The 17,152-nt window shown below is 56.5% G+C and overlaps 6 protein-coding genes across 6 annotated transcripts; 3 read left to right on the top strand and 3 right to left on the bottom strand.

Moving 5' to 3' along the window:
• Window positions 1-321: 321 nt before the first annotated feature.
• CH63R_05149 (Integral membrane protein) lies at window positions 322-1,961 on the bottom strand (the record flags this gene model as incomplete). The annotated part of the gene is made up of 6 exons (XM_018300124.1): window positions 322-757; window positions 963-1,031; window positions 1,091-1,208; window positions 1,255-1,395; window positions 1,465-1,699; window positions 1,773-1,961. 6 exons carry the CDS (start codon window positions 1,959-1,961, stop codon window positions 322-324), a joined length of 1,188 nt encoding a protein of 395 aa, XP_018161370.1.
• A 2,227-nt stretch (window positions 1,962-4,188) lies between these two features.
• Window positions 4,189-5,712, top strand: CH63R_05148 (FAD-binding domain-containing protein; the record flags this gene model as incomplete). The annotated part of the gene is given in 5 exon segments (XM_018300123.1): window positions 4,189-4,397; window positions 4,503-4,665; window positions 4,671-4,814; window positions 4,894-5,075; window positions 5,181-5,712. Coding segments are annotated over 5 exon segments (1,230 nt in total).
• Window positions 5,713-6,493: 781 nt separating this feature from the next.
• Window positions 6,494-8,116, bottom strand: CH63R_05147 (Transferase; the record flags this gene model as incomplete). Its single annotated transcript, XM_018300122.1, has 1 exon — window positions 6,494-8,116. The coding sequence occupies one exon, from the start codon at window positions 8,114-8,116 to the stop codon at window positions 6,494-6,496; it is 1,623 nt and encodes a 540-aa protein (XP_018161368.1).
• A 952-nt stretch (window positions 8,117-9,068) lies between these two features.
• Window positions 9,069-10,647, bottom strand: CH63R_05146 (CCCH zinc finger DNA binding protein; the record flags this gene model as incomplete). The annotated part of the gene is made up of 5 exons (XM_018300121.1): window positions 9,069-9,811; window positions 9,876-10,173; window positions 10,234-10,287; window positions 10,345-10,488; window positions 10,555-10,647. 5 exons carry the CDS (start codon window positions 10,645-10,647, stop codon window positions 9,069-9,071), a joined length of 1,332 nt encoding a protein of 443 aa, XP_018161367.1.
• A 1,903-nt stretch (window positions 10,648-12,550) lies between these two features.
• Window positions 12,551-14,087, top strand: CH63R_05145 (Extracellular salicylate hydroxylase/monooxygenase; the record flags this gene model as incomplete). The annotated part of the gene is made up of 3 exons (XM_018300120.1): window positions 12,551-13,143; window positions 13,281-13,921; window positions 13,981-14,087. 3 exons carry the CDS (start codon window positions 12,551-12,553, stop codon window positions 14,085-14,087), a joined length of 1,341 nt encoding a protein of 446 aa, XP_018161366.1.
• Window positions 14,088-15,190: 1,103 nt separating this feature from the next.
• Window positions 15,191-17,072, top strand: CH63R_05144 (Major facilitator superfamily transporter; the record flags this gene model as incomplete). Its single annotated transcript, XM_018300119.1, has 4 exons — window positions 15,191-15,574; window positions 15,724-16,185; window positions 16,383-16,809; window positions 16,876-17,072. 4 exons carry the CDS (start codon window positions 15,191-15,193, stop codon window positions 17,070-17,072), a joined length of 1,470 nt encoding a protein of 489 aa, XP_018161365.1.
• Window positions 17,073-17,152: the final 80 nt, after the last annotated feature.

Here is a 17,152-nt window from a genome sequence, read left to right as displayed (position 1 = left end):
TGAAGGTCGGGGATATTCTAGGACGGGTTAGCGAGCGGTGGTCAGACGAGTGTGCGTCGTTACCACGGTGCCGGGAGGGATGTGCCCCCCTCCTTGGATTCGTTAACATCTGTGCCGCAGCAACGCTTCTATCACCCCCCCCTGCCCCAGCCATCGAGACCAGAGAGCAGATGTCGAACTTGCTTGGCAGGGTCCGATCTCGTGGTAACGTGTGTGTGAGTGACGCCTCCGGTGGCTGTGTCATCTCCACATTCGCAGCAAGCATCATGGGGCCAGCCAGCAATTGTTGGGTCATACCACGCAGTCAAAATGTTCTGTTCTCTAGCGCTGGACGTGAACCTCGGTCGTCCTCATGATGCCCCTGCCCTCCCCGAGCTTGCCATCCGTGTCCAGGATCATCTCCTCGCTCCCCGACCTGTCACCGAAGCTGTTCTTGTTTCCGTACACAGCCACGGCCGCCGGGTGGTTGGCGGTCCCGCCGCCCTTGATGCTCGCCCGGTAGAACTCGGCGCTGTTCGAAAAGGGGCCCTCCTCGAGCTCGTAGTCCGGCGCCCCCTGGCTCCCCTGCTCCCTGTACCCCTGTCTCTTGGCCGTCGCCGTGATGTGCACCGTCCGCCCGGTCCGGCCCGTCGGGTACCGGTTCTCGTAGAGGTTGTCGCTGTTGTAACGGCGGCTCGACGAGATCTTGAGGGCGCGGCCCACGAGTGGCTTGATCGCCGGCGCGCAGGCGGCGATGATGCCGAGGTTCAGCTGGAGGCTGCGGACACACAACGGTCAGCCCCATGTTAGTTCCCGACGCCCTGGCAACGGGTGTTCAAGAGGGGCTTGGGGGGAGGGGGGAGTGAGGGAAAGGGGAACTTACAAGCCCCAGAACTGGATGCTTTGCCGGCTGTGACGTTCCCCATTGGCGTTAGCATGTGTCACCGTCTCCCATTGTTCTTGCGTGTCCTTTATCGGCTTACAATGTCCCGTCTTTGTTGCCCGGTTGGGCAATCTGGTAGACGGCCTTGATGATGCCCATGATGACGGCTCTAGAGCGTCCATCAGCAATGGTGGTTTTCCAGTCCGAACCGCAACCTGGCCGACTTACAGGTAACCAAGACTCAAAACGCCGATCAAGTAGATCCGGGTCCGCAACTTCATCTGCAAAACCCAGATGATCGGGACGGGCAGCGTGGCGAAACAGACGTCGGTGAAGATGTTGAAAGCTGCTCGAATTAGAGCTGCTCTTTAGAATCTTGCAACGTCACATACCCGTGTTCACAAGAGCAAAGTTGACAAACAGCTTGATGTTGTAACACGTGGGCTTCAGGCTCTTATCCCAGTAGCCCTCTAGGGGTGTGCAGTACAGGAAGAAGCTCAGCCAGGCCATGATCGTGTAAAGCACCACGAAAACTGTACCGCCGTCAGTGAGAGGTCTCACATCTGCCATCTTTCTCGAGTGGGAACATGGTTGGCCCTTACCGATCAGAGCCCACAGGGTCCGCGAATACCATCGGTTCTTGCTCAGCCGAAGCAACGATAGCGCGATCGAGATCTTCAGCAAAGCCAGGGCCGCGATGGCCGAGATGATGGACTGGAAGAAGCCCACTTTGGAGAAGAAGACGTGATCCGCCTTGCTGATGGTGTCCCTATGTCTGCCGAGCCCGTAGAACCCCTGGATGATGAAGATGACCATCCCTCCGCCGAGCGCACAAAGCTGGGTTTTTGGTCAGCATGTACAAACCCTAGAACACCTCCTGTCTCGGATTGGGGAGGAATGGTGGTAATACCGCGGCCCCGATCATCATGTAGTCGTCGACCCCCATCGTCTTGACGATGACGGCACGCGTGTACGTCCGGAGGACGACGAAGACGAGGGCGAGCGCATGGAACGTCCCCGTGACAGCCAGGATCATGGCCGTGTTGCTCTCCCTGGCCCGTTCCGGGTCGACGGTCGAGGTCGTCGAGGTCGAAGACATGGCGGGCAGCGCACGTACGGGGGGGAAGAGCGGGATCGAGGAAGGGTAAAAGCCACAAGAGGTCAAAGAGAGTGGGCACAGGGGGGCGGTCAACGAGGGGATCAGCGCAATCTTTTAACCATCTTGGGGGCTGCTCTGCTTCCGGGGATGGGGTCGCTGATCAAGATGCGTCAAGCTGCAGAGGAGGGAGTTCGAAGGGAACCACACACCACGGTGGCTGAAGACGTACGGAGCTCGCGGGGAAACGGGCAGATCAAGTACGGGTAGCGTGGAACACAATCAGACCAGGTTTCGTTATGTATGGTGGGCATAATAAAGGGGAGAGGGGGGGGACTTCCTCGTGGTGATTCCGGTCTGCTTGGCCTCGGAGAGGTGCGACATTTTGTCTTCTAGACTGTGATCCAGTGCAGGGATTGCGGCGATCCATCCCGTCACCCCATTTCCTTGGGAGTTTCGCACGAGTGGCTTGAGACGAGTACTGGTATCTGTTTCTTGTGCGTGCTGAAGGGATTGTGTACCGGGCTGCTCGATGTCAAAGAGTGGAGTGCTTTGATGAAGCCGCCGAGGAGTCTGCCCCTCGACGCTCGATGTGAGTGGCTAGCGCCTGTCCTTTTACATGAGAGAGAGAAGTGAGAGAGAGGGACCGTCCATGGGGGCCACATGGATTTCTCCCACATTACGTGTGCCGCATCACTGCAGTACCGTGCAGGAGCCGTGAGGAAAAGCAAGTCTTCATCCCTATGAGTGGGCTCCGCGAAGTTTCTACGGAGAAAGTGAGTGTCAATCATCTCTTTTCCATATTGTCGGGACGAGTGTGGATATCAGAATGACTCGAGAGTGTAAACGATGTGCATGAGTGGTTATCTCGTGAGTTGGCGCCATGAAGCATCTCGAGTGAAGGGGGGCGGGGGCTCTCTTCTCATCCTTGGTCTTTGCCGTTCGGCGACAACAGCTCGCCATCCCCCGTCCTGCCATCATGGGTACAGTATAGTCTTGGGCCTCGGAGAAAATGAAAAACCCTGAACGGATCCAGAGCTCGGTACTCGAACCTAATGAGGCATCTCCAACAACGTTCCCCCCGGCCGAAGATAATGGCAGTCTCTGCTGAAAACCGACTTTCATGAACCAGTCGGGTTGTACAACATCTGCGAGACCCGAGAGAGAGAGAGACAGAGGATGGGGATGCTGGTCTGGCCACTCGGAGGACATGGGAGACGGGGCGAAAAAAGAGCGGGACGGTGGGAACACAAGAAGATAGTCGAATGATCCGACTCCATTTTGTTCTTACTCGGCTAGTCAATCCCGAGGTCAAGGTGGGACTCTCCGTGGAGCCGGACTGTGACTGATAAAACGGTTGACACGGTCTTTGGACTGTTGTTGTTATGCCATGTTGGGACGAACATGATGGTGTTTTACTAATGATTATGGTTTAGCACTGTTGAAGTTAAGCTTAAGTAACTTAGTATAGTTAGTATTGCGAAGCAGAATGGCCCTCGGGATAAGAGGAAACGCACCCTACTCAGACAACTACCTGGCCTCAAGAGTCATGCTTCAACCAAGTACGAGATACTACAACATCTTCAACACCCACCCCGTCTTCCTGCTGCTAGCTGCCGTTGAAATCTCGGCCGCCTTGAAAAGGGCAACAACAACAGAGCAGGGGTTCCGTTGTATACTAATACATCCCGGGCCATCGTGGGTCCCTTGAATCTGGGATATCCAGTTTTTCGTCCCCTATTCGCCATGTATTATCCGCCCGCCGCATTAAAACCGTTCGATTCCCGACCCTCCTTTTCTCATATCCCGCCACAGGAGCGCCGCATCTCATCTCGAACAAAGCCCACCAAGCCCTCCCGCCCAGTGCGGTTACCACGTCCGCCTCCGTGGGTCCGGCGCCCTGTAGGGTCATGTCCGGAGGCAACTCATGCAGGGCGGCCGACTCCTCTTTAATCTATTCACAACGTAGGGACAGGCATCTGTCTATATAGCCTAAGGGACTTGTCCAGAATCCGGTCTGCCGTCGGGTGAAGATCGCGGACCGCCTTGTTCGATTCCCACGTCCCACGTCTCACGTCCCACACGACCTTGCCCATCGCCTCGGTTCCTCCGCAGGCGAGAGATTGTTTGCACCAAGCGTCGTCCCTCTGGATCGTAGCCACTCTCTCCCTGACTCCCCCTCGTACGCCTGTTGCTTTTCTCCTCTCGACAACTACAGAAGATTCGAGCAATGTATCCCATCACGATCGTAGCCGCGGCCGTCGGTCTGCTGAGCGTGCCGGCTCTCGCGTCGCCCGTCGAGACTCGCGATGTCCTCGCCGAGCTCCAGGACCGCGCCATGAGCGCCCTCGTCGAGTCAGGCGCCGGCAACAAGCGCAGCAGCTGCAACATCTTCAACGCGCGTTACCGCCGGGACTGGTTCGTCATCCCCCACACCGTGTCCGTGCCGATCGGGGGAGGGGCCGGACATCATCATCATCATCTACCTGAGTCACTTTACTAGGGGGAGGGAGGAAAGCTAACATTAAACCTCGTCTGTGAAAGGGAGTCCTTCTCGTCCGCGGAGAAGAAGGATTACATCAGCGCTGTCCAGTGCATGTTGACGTCGCCGTCCAAGTCGGATCCCGAGTTCGCCCCCGGTGCCCGCAACCGATATGACGACTTCGTCGCCGTGCACATCAACCAGACGACCAAGATCCACGGAACCGTAAGTCGTGCTTCTTCGAGGACCGGGATATCTGCCGCGGGATTCTGACATTGGGGCCTCAGGGCAACTTTCTGACGTGGCACCGCTACTTCGTCTGGGCCTACGAGGAGGCTCTGCGGAACGAGTGCGGCTACAAGGGCTCCCAGCCGGTGAGTGGATTCATATGACTCTTTGATAGTGGAAGCGAAAGATCGTTTTGTTGCTAAACAGGGTCTGACTCCTCCGCAGTACTGGAACTGGTTGAAGAACCAGGACGATCTCACAAAGTCCCCGGTCTTTGACGGCAGTGACACCAGCCTGAGCGGCGACGGTTCGTTCGTCGAGCACAACGGCAGCATCAGCGGCGCCGGCGCCATCGTCCTGCCGTCCGGCAATGGCGGAGGCTGCGTCACCAGCGGCCCATTCAAAAAGTAAGCCGGGCATCGCGTCTCTCTCTCTCTCTCTCTTCTCATTGGGAGTAAAGAGTCCGTCCCTGGTCCCCAAGTTTTTCAGTCTGTCTAACCCGTCTCGGACAGCATGACGGTCAACCTGGGCCCCGTCAACCCCGGCATGGACGGCCTCGAGGCCAGCCCCAGCGGCAAACTCGGCTACAACCCGCGCTGCCTCAGCCGCGACCTGAGCAGCTACACGGCGTCCAAGTGGTTCACCAACGAGAACATGGTCAACATCACCGTCGGCCCGGCCTCGCGGAGCGTCGAGCTCTTCCAGAACGAGCTGCAGGGCCGCTTCGCCGACGGCTTCCTCGGCATGCACGCCGCCGGCCACTTCACCGTCAACGGCGAGGCCAGCGACCTGTACTCGTCCGTCGTCGACCCCAGCTTCTTCCTGCACCACGCCATGGTCGACCGCGTCTACTGGCTGTGGCAGGCCCTGCACCTCTGGAACGCCTTCGAGATCGCCGGCACCATCACCATCAACAACCGGCCCGCCAGCCGGGACGCCCTCAAGAGCGACGTGCTGGACCTGGGCGTCAACGCCGAGAACCGCACCATCGACGACGTGCTCAACACCATCGGCGGCTCTCCTTTGTGCTACGTCTACGCGTAATGGAACCCTACGACTAACGGGTTTGAGTCTCGTTGGGACTACCATGGAACTTTGTAGTAATAGTCAGTGACTATTGTGACCTACTCGGCACATTTTCAACTGGTCCAATTGTATATAGACCTCTTGCACATAATGTACCGCTGTGCATAGACACAAAGGATTTGGTGTATGGTGGATGTCTCTCATGATTCACTTCCAGCAAGCGATAACGGTAAATGTCAACCAAATAAGCACAACATCAACCCAGGGTTGAAGATCTTTGGAGTATCTGACTACTGTTGACATTCCTGTCTTTCTCAACATGCACACGAACTCAATCTCGGCTCCGAGAGGGGTGGTGGAGACTAGGTTAGCCCTCACGATCCACGCACAAGTGGCACATCGAGGTCTTCAGTACTCTCCCGGTGACAATACAATCACACACTTTACATGGCCTGCCCGGCTAGCTCAATCGGTAGAGCGTGAGACTCTTAATCTCAAGGTTGTGGGTTCGACCCGTAAGCATCACCGAATCCTCAGGTTCCTCGAGTCTCACAAGACTAACACAGTACAGCCACGTCGGGCTCAATTCCCGTCCGCGATTGACGCAACGTAATCTCTTTTTTACTTTAAGCTGAAAATCGATTGGTTCATGGAAAAGTGTGATATTGTTTTGATTTATGAAAACAAGCTTGTACGTGACACCAAGATGCCACAAAGGTCATGCTTTAGGGAGTTGTATCTTCTACCATAATATCGACGACTCCCCCCCCTCCTTCTCCCATCACTGCGTCCCAGCTATTCACTTCTCATATTGACGAAGGAAAGAATCTTTCAGCAACCGTCCCATGGCATCCCGCTGCATGCACACACTGACATCGAAGTCGCCCGTGTCCGCAACATCCATGATCTGCACCAGGCCGTCAATCTTGGGCATCACGCCCTGGACGTACCGAGCCAACCCTCCCGAGCCCAGAAAATCCAGCTCGTACGTCCTGGCCCGGACCCAGGACGTCACGATCGTGTGGCGCGTCCCCGGGAACCCCTGCCACAGGCGCTGGGGGCTGACCTCGTGCGCGGCGTCGTGGATGTAGGCGGCCACGGCGTCCGGCGTGAACCGCGACATCATCTGCCTGATGGCGCCGGCGACGGGGCCGAGCTGCCGCGACGCGCCCTCGTCCGCCGTCTTCTCGACATAGCCCAGGAGGAGCGGGGATCCGACGAACGTGTCGGGTAGGGGCGGGCTGACGCGGTTCCGGAGGCCGAGGGTAATGTTCACGTACACGCTCTCTCTGTCCCCCTGGAACCCGCGGGCGCGGTTCATCAGCGTCCAGATGTGCGCCAGCGCAGCGTCGAGCCTGGAGATGCGCAGAGATTTGAGATCGTCGGGCAGACTCGCCTGAGCAGCCTCTCTCATCCGCGCCAGCTCGTCCGCGGCGAAGCGGATCTGGACGTGGTCCACTGCCGCTGCCATGTCCCACGTCGGCCACGGCGGAAACGTAGACGGGCTGAGCTTCGTAGTCGCCAGCTCGTCGGGCGGCGGCATCGTCGCCAGCGTGGCGGGCTTGACGGCTTGGGGGTAGCCCGGCGCGTCCTCTGCCCACCAGTCGAAGCGGTGCATGGGCAGTGATCGGGCCTTTGCAACTCTATCCGGGTCGGGCGGGCTTCCGGGACGCAGTCCGGCGACTTGGTCCAGCTGTGCCGGGTTGAAAACCGGCTTGAGGACGTCGAGATCGCCCGCCGCGTACCCGTTGCCGAAGAGGATTCGCGACCGCGCAGCCCAGGAGTGCATGAAGGTCGTCAGCGTGACGGCGTCGGCCAGGGGATGCGCCATCTTTGCGCTGACGCCGAAGCCTCCGCATCTGAACGCGGTGAGCTGGACGGCCACGGCCGGCAGGCCCTCCAAGGCGTTCAAGGACGATAACGCGGTCTTGGTGTCCGGTAGGAAGTCGGCCTGTCTGAAGTCCGAGGCGTTCCATTCCTTCAGCCGCGTTGCTCTTTCATCTCGGCCAGGGACGACCTCGTCGAGGCGCATGTCGTGGCTGGCGATGACCACCTCAACTCCGGGGTCCGTTGGCGCGCCGTGGACAACTACTGGTCGACCGAGGTGTCGCGGGACATCGTCGTCCTTGACCATGCTCTCCGAGGCCCATTGGATCTGGCCGGCGAAGTGCGGGTAGTCGTTCAGGGTTCGGCCGAGTGCCTGAGTTAACGTGTCGAAGAGTCTGTGATGCGGGATTTCCGCCTCCGTCGGCTTGTCATAAAGCCATATGGCTGCCGTGGGCGAGAAACGGCCGACCGTAGCATCGATTATCGAGAGTTTTGACGTGACAGGGCTCGTTGGCGGCGTTTCAGGGAACAGTCTTCGGACGATATCGACATGCTTGAGTGCCGGCGCACCTGTGGAGTCTTTGCTTGTCGACATTGTGCCTGTTCCAATCTCTACGGTGTTTGTAGCAACGGTGTTTGGAAAAAGAAAGAGCTGAGAGCTTGCCACATGATGATTAGATGTCTCAAAAGCCAAAGTATCTGTTGACTTTATCAAATTTCACTTTGCAGATACCAGACGAGCAATGGCCGAATTTGGGTTCGGCGAGGAACCACTCGACCCCGTTATGAATCATCCTGCATCATCCCATGAACGGACTAGTCTGCCCTCTGTTGGTTGGACGCTGGGTCCGAAATGGGGCAATGTGAGAGGGCCTGGATCCTTGTTGATCTCGTTGTTCCACGACCAGCTTCCATTTGAGGCATGGTCAAGCCGGCCGGTGTGCCTCAGTGGACTCGCGACGCGACTCTCCTAGAAATGGATTGATATATTTTCCCTTTCAGCCTCGTTTTTTATGCCTGGGTGGAAATGGACGCAGCGGATATCAATGACGTTTGCTCTTGATACACGGGGTCTCCCCGAAACTGTAACCAACTCACCGCGTAACGAGGTATGATGAGTAGATCAAAGCACCAACGTAAACATTAAGCATATGGCATCAGGCAAAAAGGTTAGAGATTGGATAATAACCGTGCTTTTGAAAACTGCCACCCCGTCTGATGATTAGTTGCAAGGACAAGTCATGATGCGCAAGTATCAATATCTTACTAAGGCTTGCGTAGGGGCCTGAGATTCCCTCAATTCCAGCCCGGATCCTACTGATCATTAGTGTCTCTGGGAGCTCATCGTATGTTCATGTCACAGGAAAATGGGATCTGACTTCCGTAGCTTTTTTTTTTCTTATGAGAGAGAGAGATAGAGAGAGATTTGCTTCACATGTTCACACTTTGCGAGCCATTCAAACAAGTAACTACCACTAAAACACCACCAAGCACCCAAGACAAGTCAGTACTCTTGTCCAACAACTCAACAGACCAGAGATCACAACTCAGCGGACAATCTTCTTGTCAATGTTGTGCAGCTCCAGGGGAAACTTGTACCGACAGCTCGCACCGTTGCAGTCCTCCCGAGGGCACTGATGACCAAACACGCAGTTGGGGTCATTGCAGTCCAAACCGGAATGGCAGTACGACTGGCGGGCAACGGCCACAAGAGCCTGCAACTCCTTATGGGTCGGCGACTGCTCGTGGTCGTGGGAGCACCTCCCCCACGTCTCCTTGTAGTAACACCTGCCCGTGAGGTGGAAGCTGTTGCACAACTTGCGGTGCTTCATCATGTTGAAGTCCTGCAGCGCGTAGCTGACTGGGGGATCGACGCGCTTTCCGGCCTTGTTCCGAACGATCTCCCCGAGAACAGACGACACTGCGTTCGCCGAGGCGGAAGATCGACGCGGCATGTGAGCCGGCGCAGACGACGAGGCGGGCTTTGCGGCTGCTGACGCGTAGTCTGACGATGGGGTTGGGGGAGGCGTCACGTAGTACCCGGATACCTTGCGCTTGAAGTTGACGAGCTTCTGCCGTCTAAAGACCTTGTTGAAGGAGGCGATACGGAACCGGTGCCTGATCTCGGCCAGCTCTTGAGCGAAAGGGGGTCCCTCGATGAGGATGACCTTCTTCCGAACCTCCTCGGTCTCGAGGTAAGACCCCAACAGGCGCACGTAGCCGCTGTCGGCGGACGCGCCAAACAAGATATGCCGGCAATGCACGTCGTCGACACTGAACTTGAAGTTTGCTGTCAGGTATCAGTTAGCGTTGAAGCCTTGGGTACTTTGGATTCTGATGGAATCTGGAGTCACCTTTCAACTTTTCATCGGCGCACTCTTTACCGTTTCCCGCGTCCACAAAGTCGCACATGGCGTTGGTCATGTTGAAGCCCCGCACAAATTCGTGGAGGACATCGGGGTCACGGATCGTACCCATTTCCGTGTACGTCATCGCGAGACCCTTGAGGTTGGCGAACACGCGGACGACAACTCGCAGGTGATGGGGCAGAGACTGATCAACGGATTTCAGCTCCGAGGCCACGGCCTGCTCGAGAAAGCTGGATGCTTTCTTGCCCCCTTCCAAGCCTTGTTGAACGAGGTCGTCCAAGAACTGCAAAACGATGAGCGAGGGTTGGTAGTCGGGTTACGGGTACAGATAAGTACGACTTACTGGCATGCAATCACCGTCAACAAGGACCAGGGCAAAGCAGTGTTTATCCTTGTCCTGTCAGCGTCTGAAGCATCAAGGAAGGATGTGCGGCGACTGGGGAATCGTCCTAACCTTTTCAGTCTGCAACTGAGCAACCCGCTCCTTGCTGTCATTTATAGTGTCCCACATAGACTTGACAATGATCTTCTTCTCTTTGAGTTCCAGCTCAACTTCTGATAGTTTGCCTGTGATTTCGCCGATGTGGTTGAACAAGTCCTACGGGCAGGCAGTCTTGGTCAGGAGACGGAATGGATGGGGTACAAGTCGAAATCGCCGGCTTACTGCAATAAGGGAGGCCTTTCGGTCGTCCTGCGTCTTGCAGAGCCTCCATCTATCCTCCAGCGATGGCGACTGAGGCTCGGTTGCGTGTGTCATTTTCGGCTCGTGGAGGTTGCGCACACAGATAACGTGATGACTTCCGAGGTCATCCAAGGGATCCGGATGATGTCTAGAATGAAGGAAGGGGGGAAAGACTGGAAGCCTGCTGCCTTTTTAAACCGCAGTAAATCCATCACAAGGCACGCGCAGCCTCGAAGACCCCAAAACCGCGGGGCAAACCAGTCGTTGGGTCGCACAACATGCAGCCGGTTGAATGAACAGGAGGCATCCTGCGGCGCATGGTGTCGACGCCGGAACAGACCCAGAAGCACTGCCCCATTCTTCGATTTTGGGGCTGGCCGCATGTTGGCCGGATCAACGCAGCCATCTGTTGGTCGTGTAAGATAGAGCGCGTCAAAAGTCTGCCTTGCGTTGGTGCGGCCTTGCACTTTGAGGCCATGGAAGCGGCCGCCAGAACCTCACAATGCGAGGCCATCATGACAATCCGACTTGGAGAGTCAAGGGCCTGTCCATCCCCCCTGTAGCTGGGCATCGTCTAGGGGCAGAACCAACCTCGTGCACTGGGCAAGGAGGGCATTTTCTACTTCCAGGGTCACTCGACATGCGGCCAACGTGTTGGTTGGGCCGGTCTTCGGTCTTGTTGGACAGTAAATGAATTGTCTTGCCTGAAAACTAGGAGCAGCTCGGCGCTTCATGGTCAAAAGATCCAACAGAGCTCGCTCATGGGATGGCTTGGCTGGCTGAGGGATGCCAGGGTGAAGCTCTGCTTTGCATTGCAATGCTGTGATCATTCGGCGGGCCTCTCAAGACCCGACATTCTTCTTACCACGTAGGCCGAAAATGAAGAGGGAAAAAAAAGAAGTAGACAGGAAAAGAGAAGATAACCATTTCTGATAAATGAACCAGCGGAAGATTGAACGGCCGATTAAAGCCAGCCTTCATTCAGTTGGGCTGCGGGCTCCGAAACTCGGAGCTCCTCTCGTAAATCGCTTTGAGATGGCGTAATTACATGCCACGCAAAGCATCGTTGCGCTCTGCACAAGTCGAGGCAAGACCCGTCTCTTTCATGCCTCTCCGAAGCAGGGATGTTGCGTCCGGCATCTTTCACAGGATCCCGAAGCGCGACGACCCGGCAGCAGACGGATCCGAGTCCGGTGCGAGACGGTCCTCGGCGGCTTCGAACCCCGGCCGATCTCGGGGCCAGCCATCTCGGCCTTCTTCCCGCCCGCTGCTGGACCAGCCTACAGCGGCCTGCTGCCTCCTAGATCATCGATACCCGGGCCTGGGAGCCCCAGCGGCCCCGTCGTCACCTCGTCGTATAAGGATATCGTCAAGGTTTCCAGGCGTCTCTCACAAAGGTTGGGTAAGAGCCTGGGGACAGGGAACTCTTGGGGTTTTCAAACTGGCGGGCCTAGACGCCAATCGGGGAACACGGGACGCAACCGACTGACTGCTGGGCCGCCTATCAACAGGTTGGCACTGTTTCCCACTTCATGACCATCCCGCCGGCAACATACCGCGCGGGGTGTGCATTCCTCGGGTCATTTTGACTTCCGGCAGTTCAAACTCTACAGCGACAGTTGCCCTCTCCGTTTTGTTAGGTAAGTAGCACTAACCCTACCGACGATTCATTACGTCGTGGGTGCCGCAAAGCAATTTACTCGCGCTCCATCGGCCACCGATCATCCGTAAATGCTTCCTCGCATCCCTCCGGTGCCGAAGTTCTCCTGAATGGCGACATCCCTTGCAGCTCGGCCTCGCATCTCTCGACAACTCCGTGCTTGGCGGCCTGTTTCAAAAAAGGTCGACTTTGAACGAGTTCACTAGATTTAAGAGTCTTGATCGAGCAGCGTCGCAGTCCAATTTGAGGTTTGGTTTAGTCTTCGTGTTAACATTTGGTTCGTTCCCCTTCGATGAAGTAAGCTCCCCCTCGTTCGCCATGAAGATCGCCATCGTAGGATGTGGCCTCGCGGGCATGTCAACTTACCTGGCGCTGCGGAAATTCCTTCCAGGTGACCACCATGTCACCATTTACGAATCACGCACGCCTCCGCCCGACCAAGATGTTAAACCATCCGAGAACCTCGACACCGCCGATGTGGCTGCACCACAGGGCGGTTGTATCGGAATCCCCGCGAACGGAATGCGCACCCTGCACAACCTCGACCCTGCCGTTCATGCAGCCATTCAAGAGCGCGGATACGCCTATGGGACGGTCAGGCTGAGGAGCTCGACTGGCTGGGACCTGACCGTGAAGCGGAGAACCCGGCGAGGGGGCGACGTGACCATGATGATGGCCAGGCAGGCGGCGTGGCGCACCCTCAGGGAGGCGATACCTGACGACCATGTCGTGATCCGGAAGGTTGCTAAAATCACGAAGAGGGGCCAGTCGGGCAACACGAAGCCGGTGATCTCATTCGCAGACGGCAGTTCGGCGGACTTTGATCTGGTTATTGGAGCAGACGGCGTGCACAGCACCGTACGGAAGCACCTCTTCAGTGATCACAGCGTGGATGTTGCCGCAGTGTTTTCGTAAGTTGGACTTTTTGGGCCAGGTCTCTCGAGCGTCAAATCGCCTTCATCATAGAGTCTTGCTTCTCGCCTTGTACAAAGTCACTACTTACTAGATGGGAGAAAAAGGAAATTTGCTAACATATACTTCAAACCAGGAAACGGTGTGGAATCTGGGGGTTCATTCCCATGCGCATTCCGGAGGAGGTGGCCAGCACCAAATCGGTGGTCATTGTCATGGGCGATAACGCATCCATGGGTTACAGTGCTTACCGTCCCACAGAGGACGACTCACTTACGTGGTGGTCTCTATACGATACGGACGAGCCGCCCAGCCGTAAGGAGGTCCCTCGAGAGTTTGTGTCCGCGATGCTCCAGGACATGTATGGGGATTGGGAGGAAGAAAACGTCCGGGGAGTGCTGCAGAAAGCCTCGGCACCCTTCATCTACCCCGTCTGGACAGTCCCCGAACTGCCTACATGGGGCGATGGCGGAGTCGTGCTTGTCGGGGACGCGGCTCACGCCATGACTCCCGACATTGGCCAAGGCACGAGCCAGGCATTCGAGGATTCGGAAGCGCTCGGCATGCTACTCGGGCGTGCGCTCCAGGAGGGAGGCATTGCCCAGGACGCCGCCGTTGATCTGGCCGTCAGGGGCCTCTACGAGTGTCGACTGCCGCGCCTGTCCAAGATCAAGTTGCTCAATGCTCAAGCTCGATCGAAAGGTGTGAGACGAAACATCTGGGCTCAAAGGCTGGTGTTCTTTTGCATCTGGATAACGTCGAGATTCACTTGGTTACGTAAGTTTGTCAAGGCCTTTGACTGCTTTGGTTAGGACCAGCCTCACTAATACGTTCAGATAACCTCATATATAGCAACGATCGTGAAGGGGAAGAGATTATCAATGGTTGGGATGGAGACATGGAGACAAGGAAGGTCGTTGAGAAGTTGTTACCGCTGTTGTGAAATTTCTTTAACTGTACAAGAAATAGCGTTGTTTGGGACGGTTTGTGTGCTTCTTACTTTGATCTCAATTGTTATTGTGTTTATGCTTCCACAACATTGAAATCTCTTCAACCGAGTTCTTCAAACCCGGCTTCCTAGCTTAAACACTGCCACCTTTTCGTAAATCAGCAATATCTCCCCGTCAATATTCCTTTTCGTCTCCCCGTCTCCTCCAGTCTAGTCCAATGGCGCATCCAAGTCGGAGTCCTATTTGATCATTCAGCGAGTAGTCGTGCTCCTTTACGGGCGGCCCTTTCTGTTGGTTTGACTCTCCTCCCACCTATTGGAACTTCGGCAGTCTCCGTCGGCCTTGTTCCGTTCAAACTGACTCTGCGCTCGTCAAAACAGCCTGCCCGGCTTCGAACTACCAAGCCAATCAGTGACCCCATACCGATCAGATAGGCTCATGAGACGTTAGATAAGACGGATTGCAGAGTCTGTGGAGCATCAGCAGGACCGTCGCCCCCGGTCCAATGTCGTGCCTGATTTCAACCCAAGAGTGGAGGGGAATAGCAGCAACAAAGACGCAAGGGAGGAAAAAAAAAGTGGTAATATTCCCCGCTGCGGAGATCACTCCGCTAGCACAGGATTTTCCAAAGACGAGATCCAATGAAAGCTTTATTCCCGGTTTTTCTTTTCCGATTGTGTGTTCGGGGGGTAGGCCGTGTTAGAGGTGATGGGTTTGGGAGTTCCCCCGATTTCGGAAAGCCAAACTCGGTTGGATGCCGCCGAGGACGCTGATGTACGGAGTGGTCTTTTCGCGTATTGCTTTGAATCAGTAACGCCTTATATACGGAGCCTGTTGCTCCCACCCCCACGAAACGAACGGAATAAACTCATGCCTGGCTGTTCTTGGTTCAGTGGACACACTTCTTGGCAACCCCCCCCCCCCTTGTCATCCTCGCTTGTCAGACACTTACTTGCCTCCTCTCTTGTCGGACCATCATCAAGTGTCGTTGAAATTGCAGTTGCTACCCGATACACAAAATCCCCATGCAGTGCCGCGGCCCCCGTTCCATGTCCGAAGAACCGCCCGTAGTATCATCAGCCCGCCGCCGCCCATCATGTCTGACCACACGTTGTCGGAGGTGCCCACGAGGAGGGATGAGCTGCCGCCCGACCTGCTGGCGCTGAGGACGTCCAACGCCGAGAAGGGCGTCAACATCATCGCGCAGACCCCGAGCCGGCCGTACTCGTACCGCGAGGACGAGGCCGTGTACGACCGCTTCACGCCCCGCCGCAAGGCCCTGATCACGGCCATCGTGTCCTTTGGCGGCCTCGGCATCAACCTGGCGTCCCTGCTGGTGCTGTCGGCCCTGCCCGAGGTGGCGGCCGCCTTCAACACGTCCGGGACCGTCATCAACTTCACCAACGCGCTCTTCCTGCTGATGATGGGCATCGGCGTCCTCTTCTGGGGCCCGTTGAGCCAGGTCTACGGGAGAAAATGGGTAAGCACAATCACACAACCTCTGTACCAACGTCTCACCATCATGTACCGTAGCCTGCAGTCAATATCTTTTTTTTTTTACTTATTTCTTTTTTGGGAACATCCCACCTGGTTGCCATCGTCGTGTTAGTCGAAAACTAAACGTCCTAGATCTTTGTCACATCGTCCGTGTTGTTCTGCGTCTTCTCCTTCGCGACGGGGGTCTCCCCCAACCTGCCGGCCTTCTTCATCTTCCGCTCCATCACGGCCTTCGCCGGGACGTGTTTCCTCGTGGTCGGGTCGGCCTGCCTCAGCGACGTGTACCGCCCGACTGAGCGCGGCACAGCATTGGGGTGGTTCCTCGGCGGTACTCTGATCGGTCCGGCCTTGGGACCCTTTATCGGCGGCGTCATCGTCACTTTCTCGTCGTGGAAAAGCCTCTTCTGGTTCCAGGGAGCGCTGGGCGCCGTCGCCATGGCTCTGTCCGTTGCCTTCCTGCCAGAGACCAGCCACGGGAAGTGGTCCGAAGAGCTGGAGGGCTTGACCGTCAAGGGGAAAGTGTCTCAGATATGGGAGTGGGCGAATCCGTTCCGAGTCATTGCCTTGTTCAAGTACCCAAAGATCCTCATCGTGGTAAGTCTCCCTTCTCTTGCCATGTCAACGACCATAACAGTCTCTCTTCTGTGGTTCCCTGCAGTAGTAGTAGTAGTAGCAGTGCCAAAGTTCTTCAAGCTAGACTCGGGATTCGTCGCCGTGCTTTTCAAGCGGACGGTGCCAACGCAGTAAGCCCCCGGCGTTTCGTGCATCCGTGGCTAACTTACCCGCTCCAGGGAGTCGCCGCCTCTTCAGTCTTATGGAACATGCAGGTTCTCCTGACGCCAGTCCGATACGTCATCAACCCGAGGTTCCACCTCACGACCCCTTTGCAGTCGGGCTTCTTCTTCCTCGCGCCGGGTGCCGGATACCTCGTCGGGACCTTTGTCGGCGGCCGCTACGCCGACAGAACGGTCAAGAGGTGGATCGCCAAGCGAGGGAAGCGCGTGCCCGAAGACCGGCTGCGGAGTGCGTTTATCGCGATGGGCGTGGTCATACCCGCGAGCACCATCATCTACGGATGGGCGATCGACCAGGCCAAGGGCGGCATTCCCCTGCCCGTCATCTGCATGTTTGTGCAGGGAGTCGCTCAGATGGTTTGCTTCCCCTGTCTCAACAGCTACTGCCTCGACGTGTTCCGAGACAGAGCGGCCGAAGTGATGGGTAAGAACAGGATTCCGTTTTACTCCTCATGAGGTTATATCACTGACGGACGTACGTGCGTGCTAGCCGGAAACTACTTCATCAGGTATACCTTCGCCGCCATCGGTACGGCGGTGGTCCTCCCGGGGATCGACGGCATAGGCGTGGGTTGGTTCTCGACAGTGAGTGCCCTCTTCGTCGCGGTTTCCAGTGCGGCTGTCTGCTGTATTGTCATTTTCGGCACAGAACGAAACAACAAAGACGCCAAATCGGAACAGGCTTGAGTTGGGGTTTGTGGTGGGTTGAAGCTGCCGGGCGTTGATACAGCTAAGTCTCCTATTCATTGAACACGTTATCTCCCTCT

This window comes from Colletotrichum higginsianum, chromosome 3 (genome assembly GCF_001672515.1).
Source record: "Colletotrichum higginsianum IMI 349063 chromosome 3, whole genome shotgun sequence".
Taxonomy (NCBI): domain Eukaryota; kingdom Fungi; phylum Ascomycota; class Sordariomycetes; order Glomerellales; family Glomerellaceae; genus Colletotrichum; species Colletotrichum higginsianum.
This window is presented reverse-complemented; position numbering and strand designations above follow the sequence as displayed.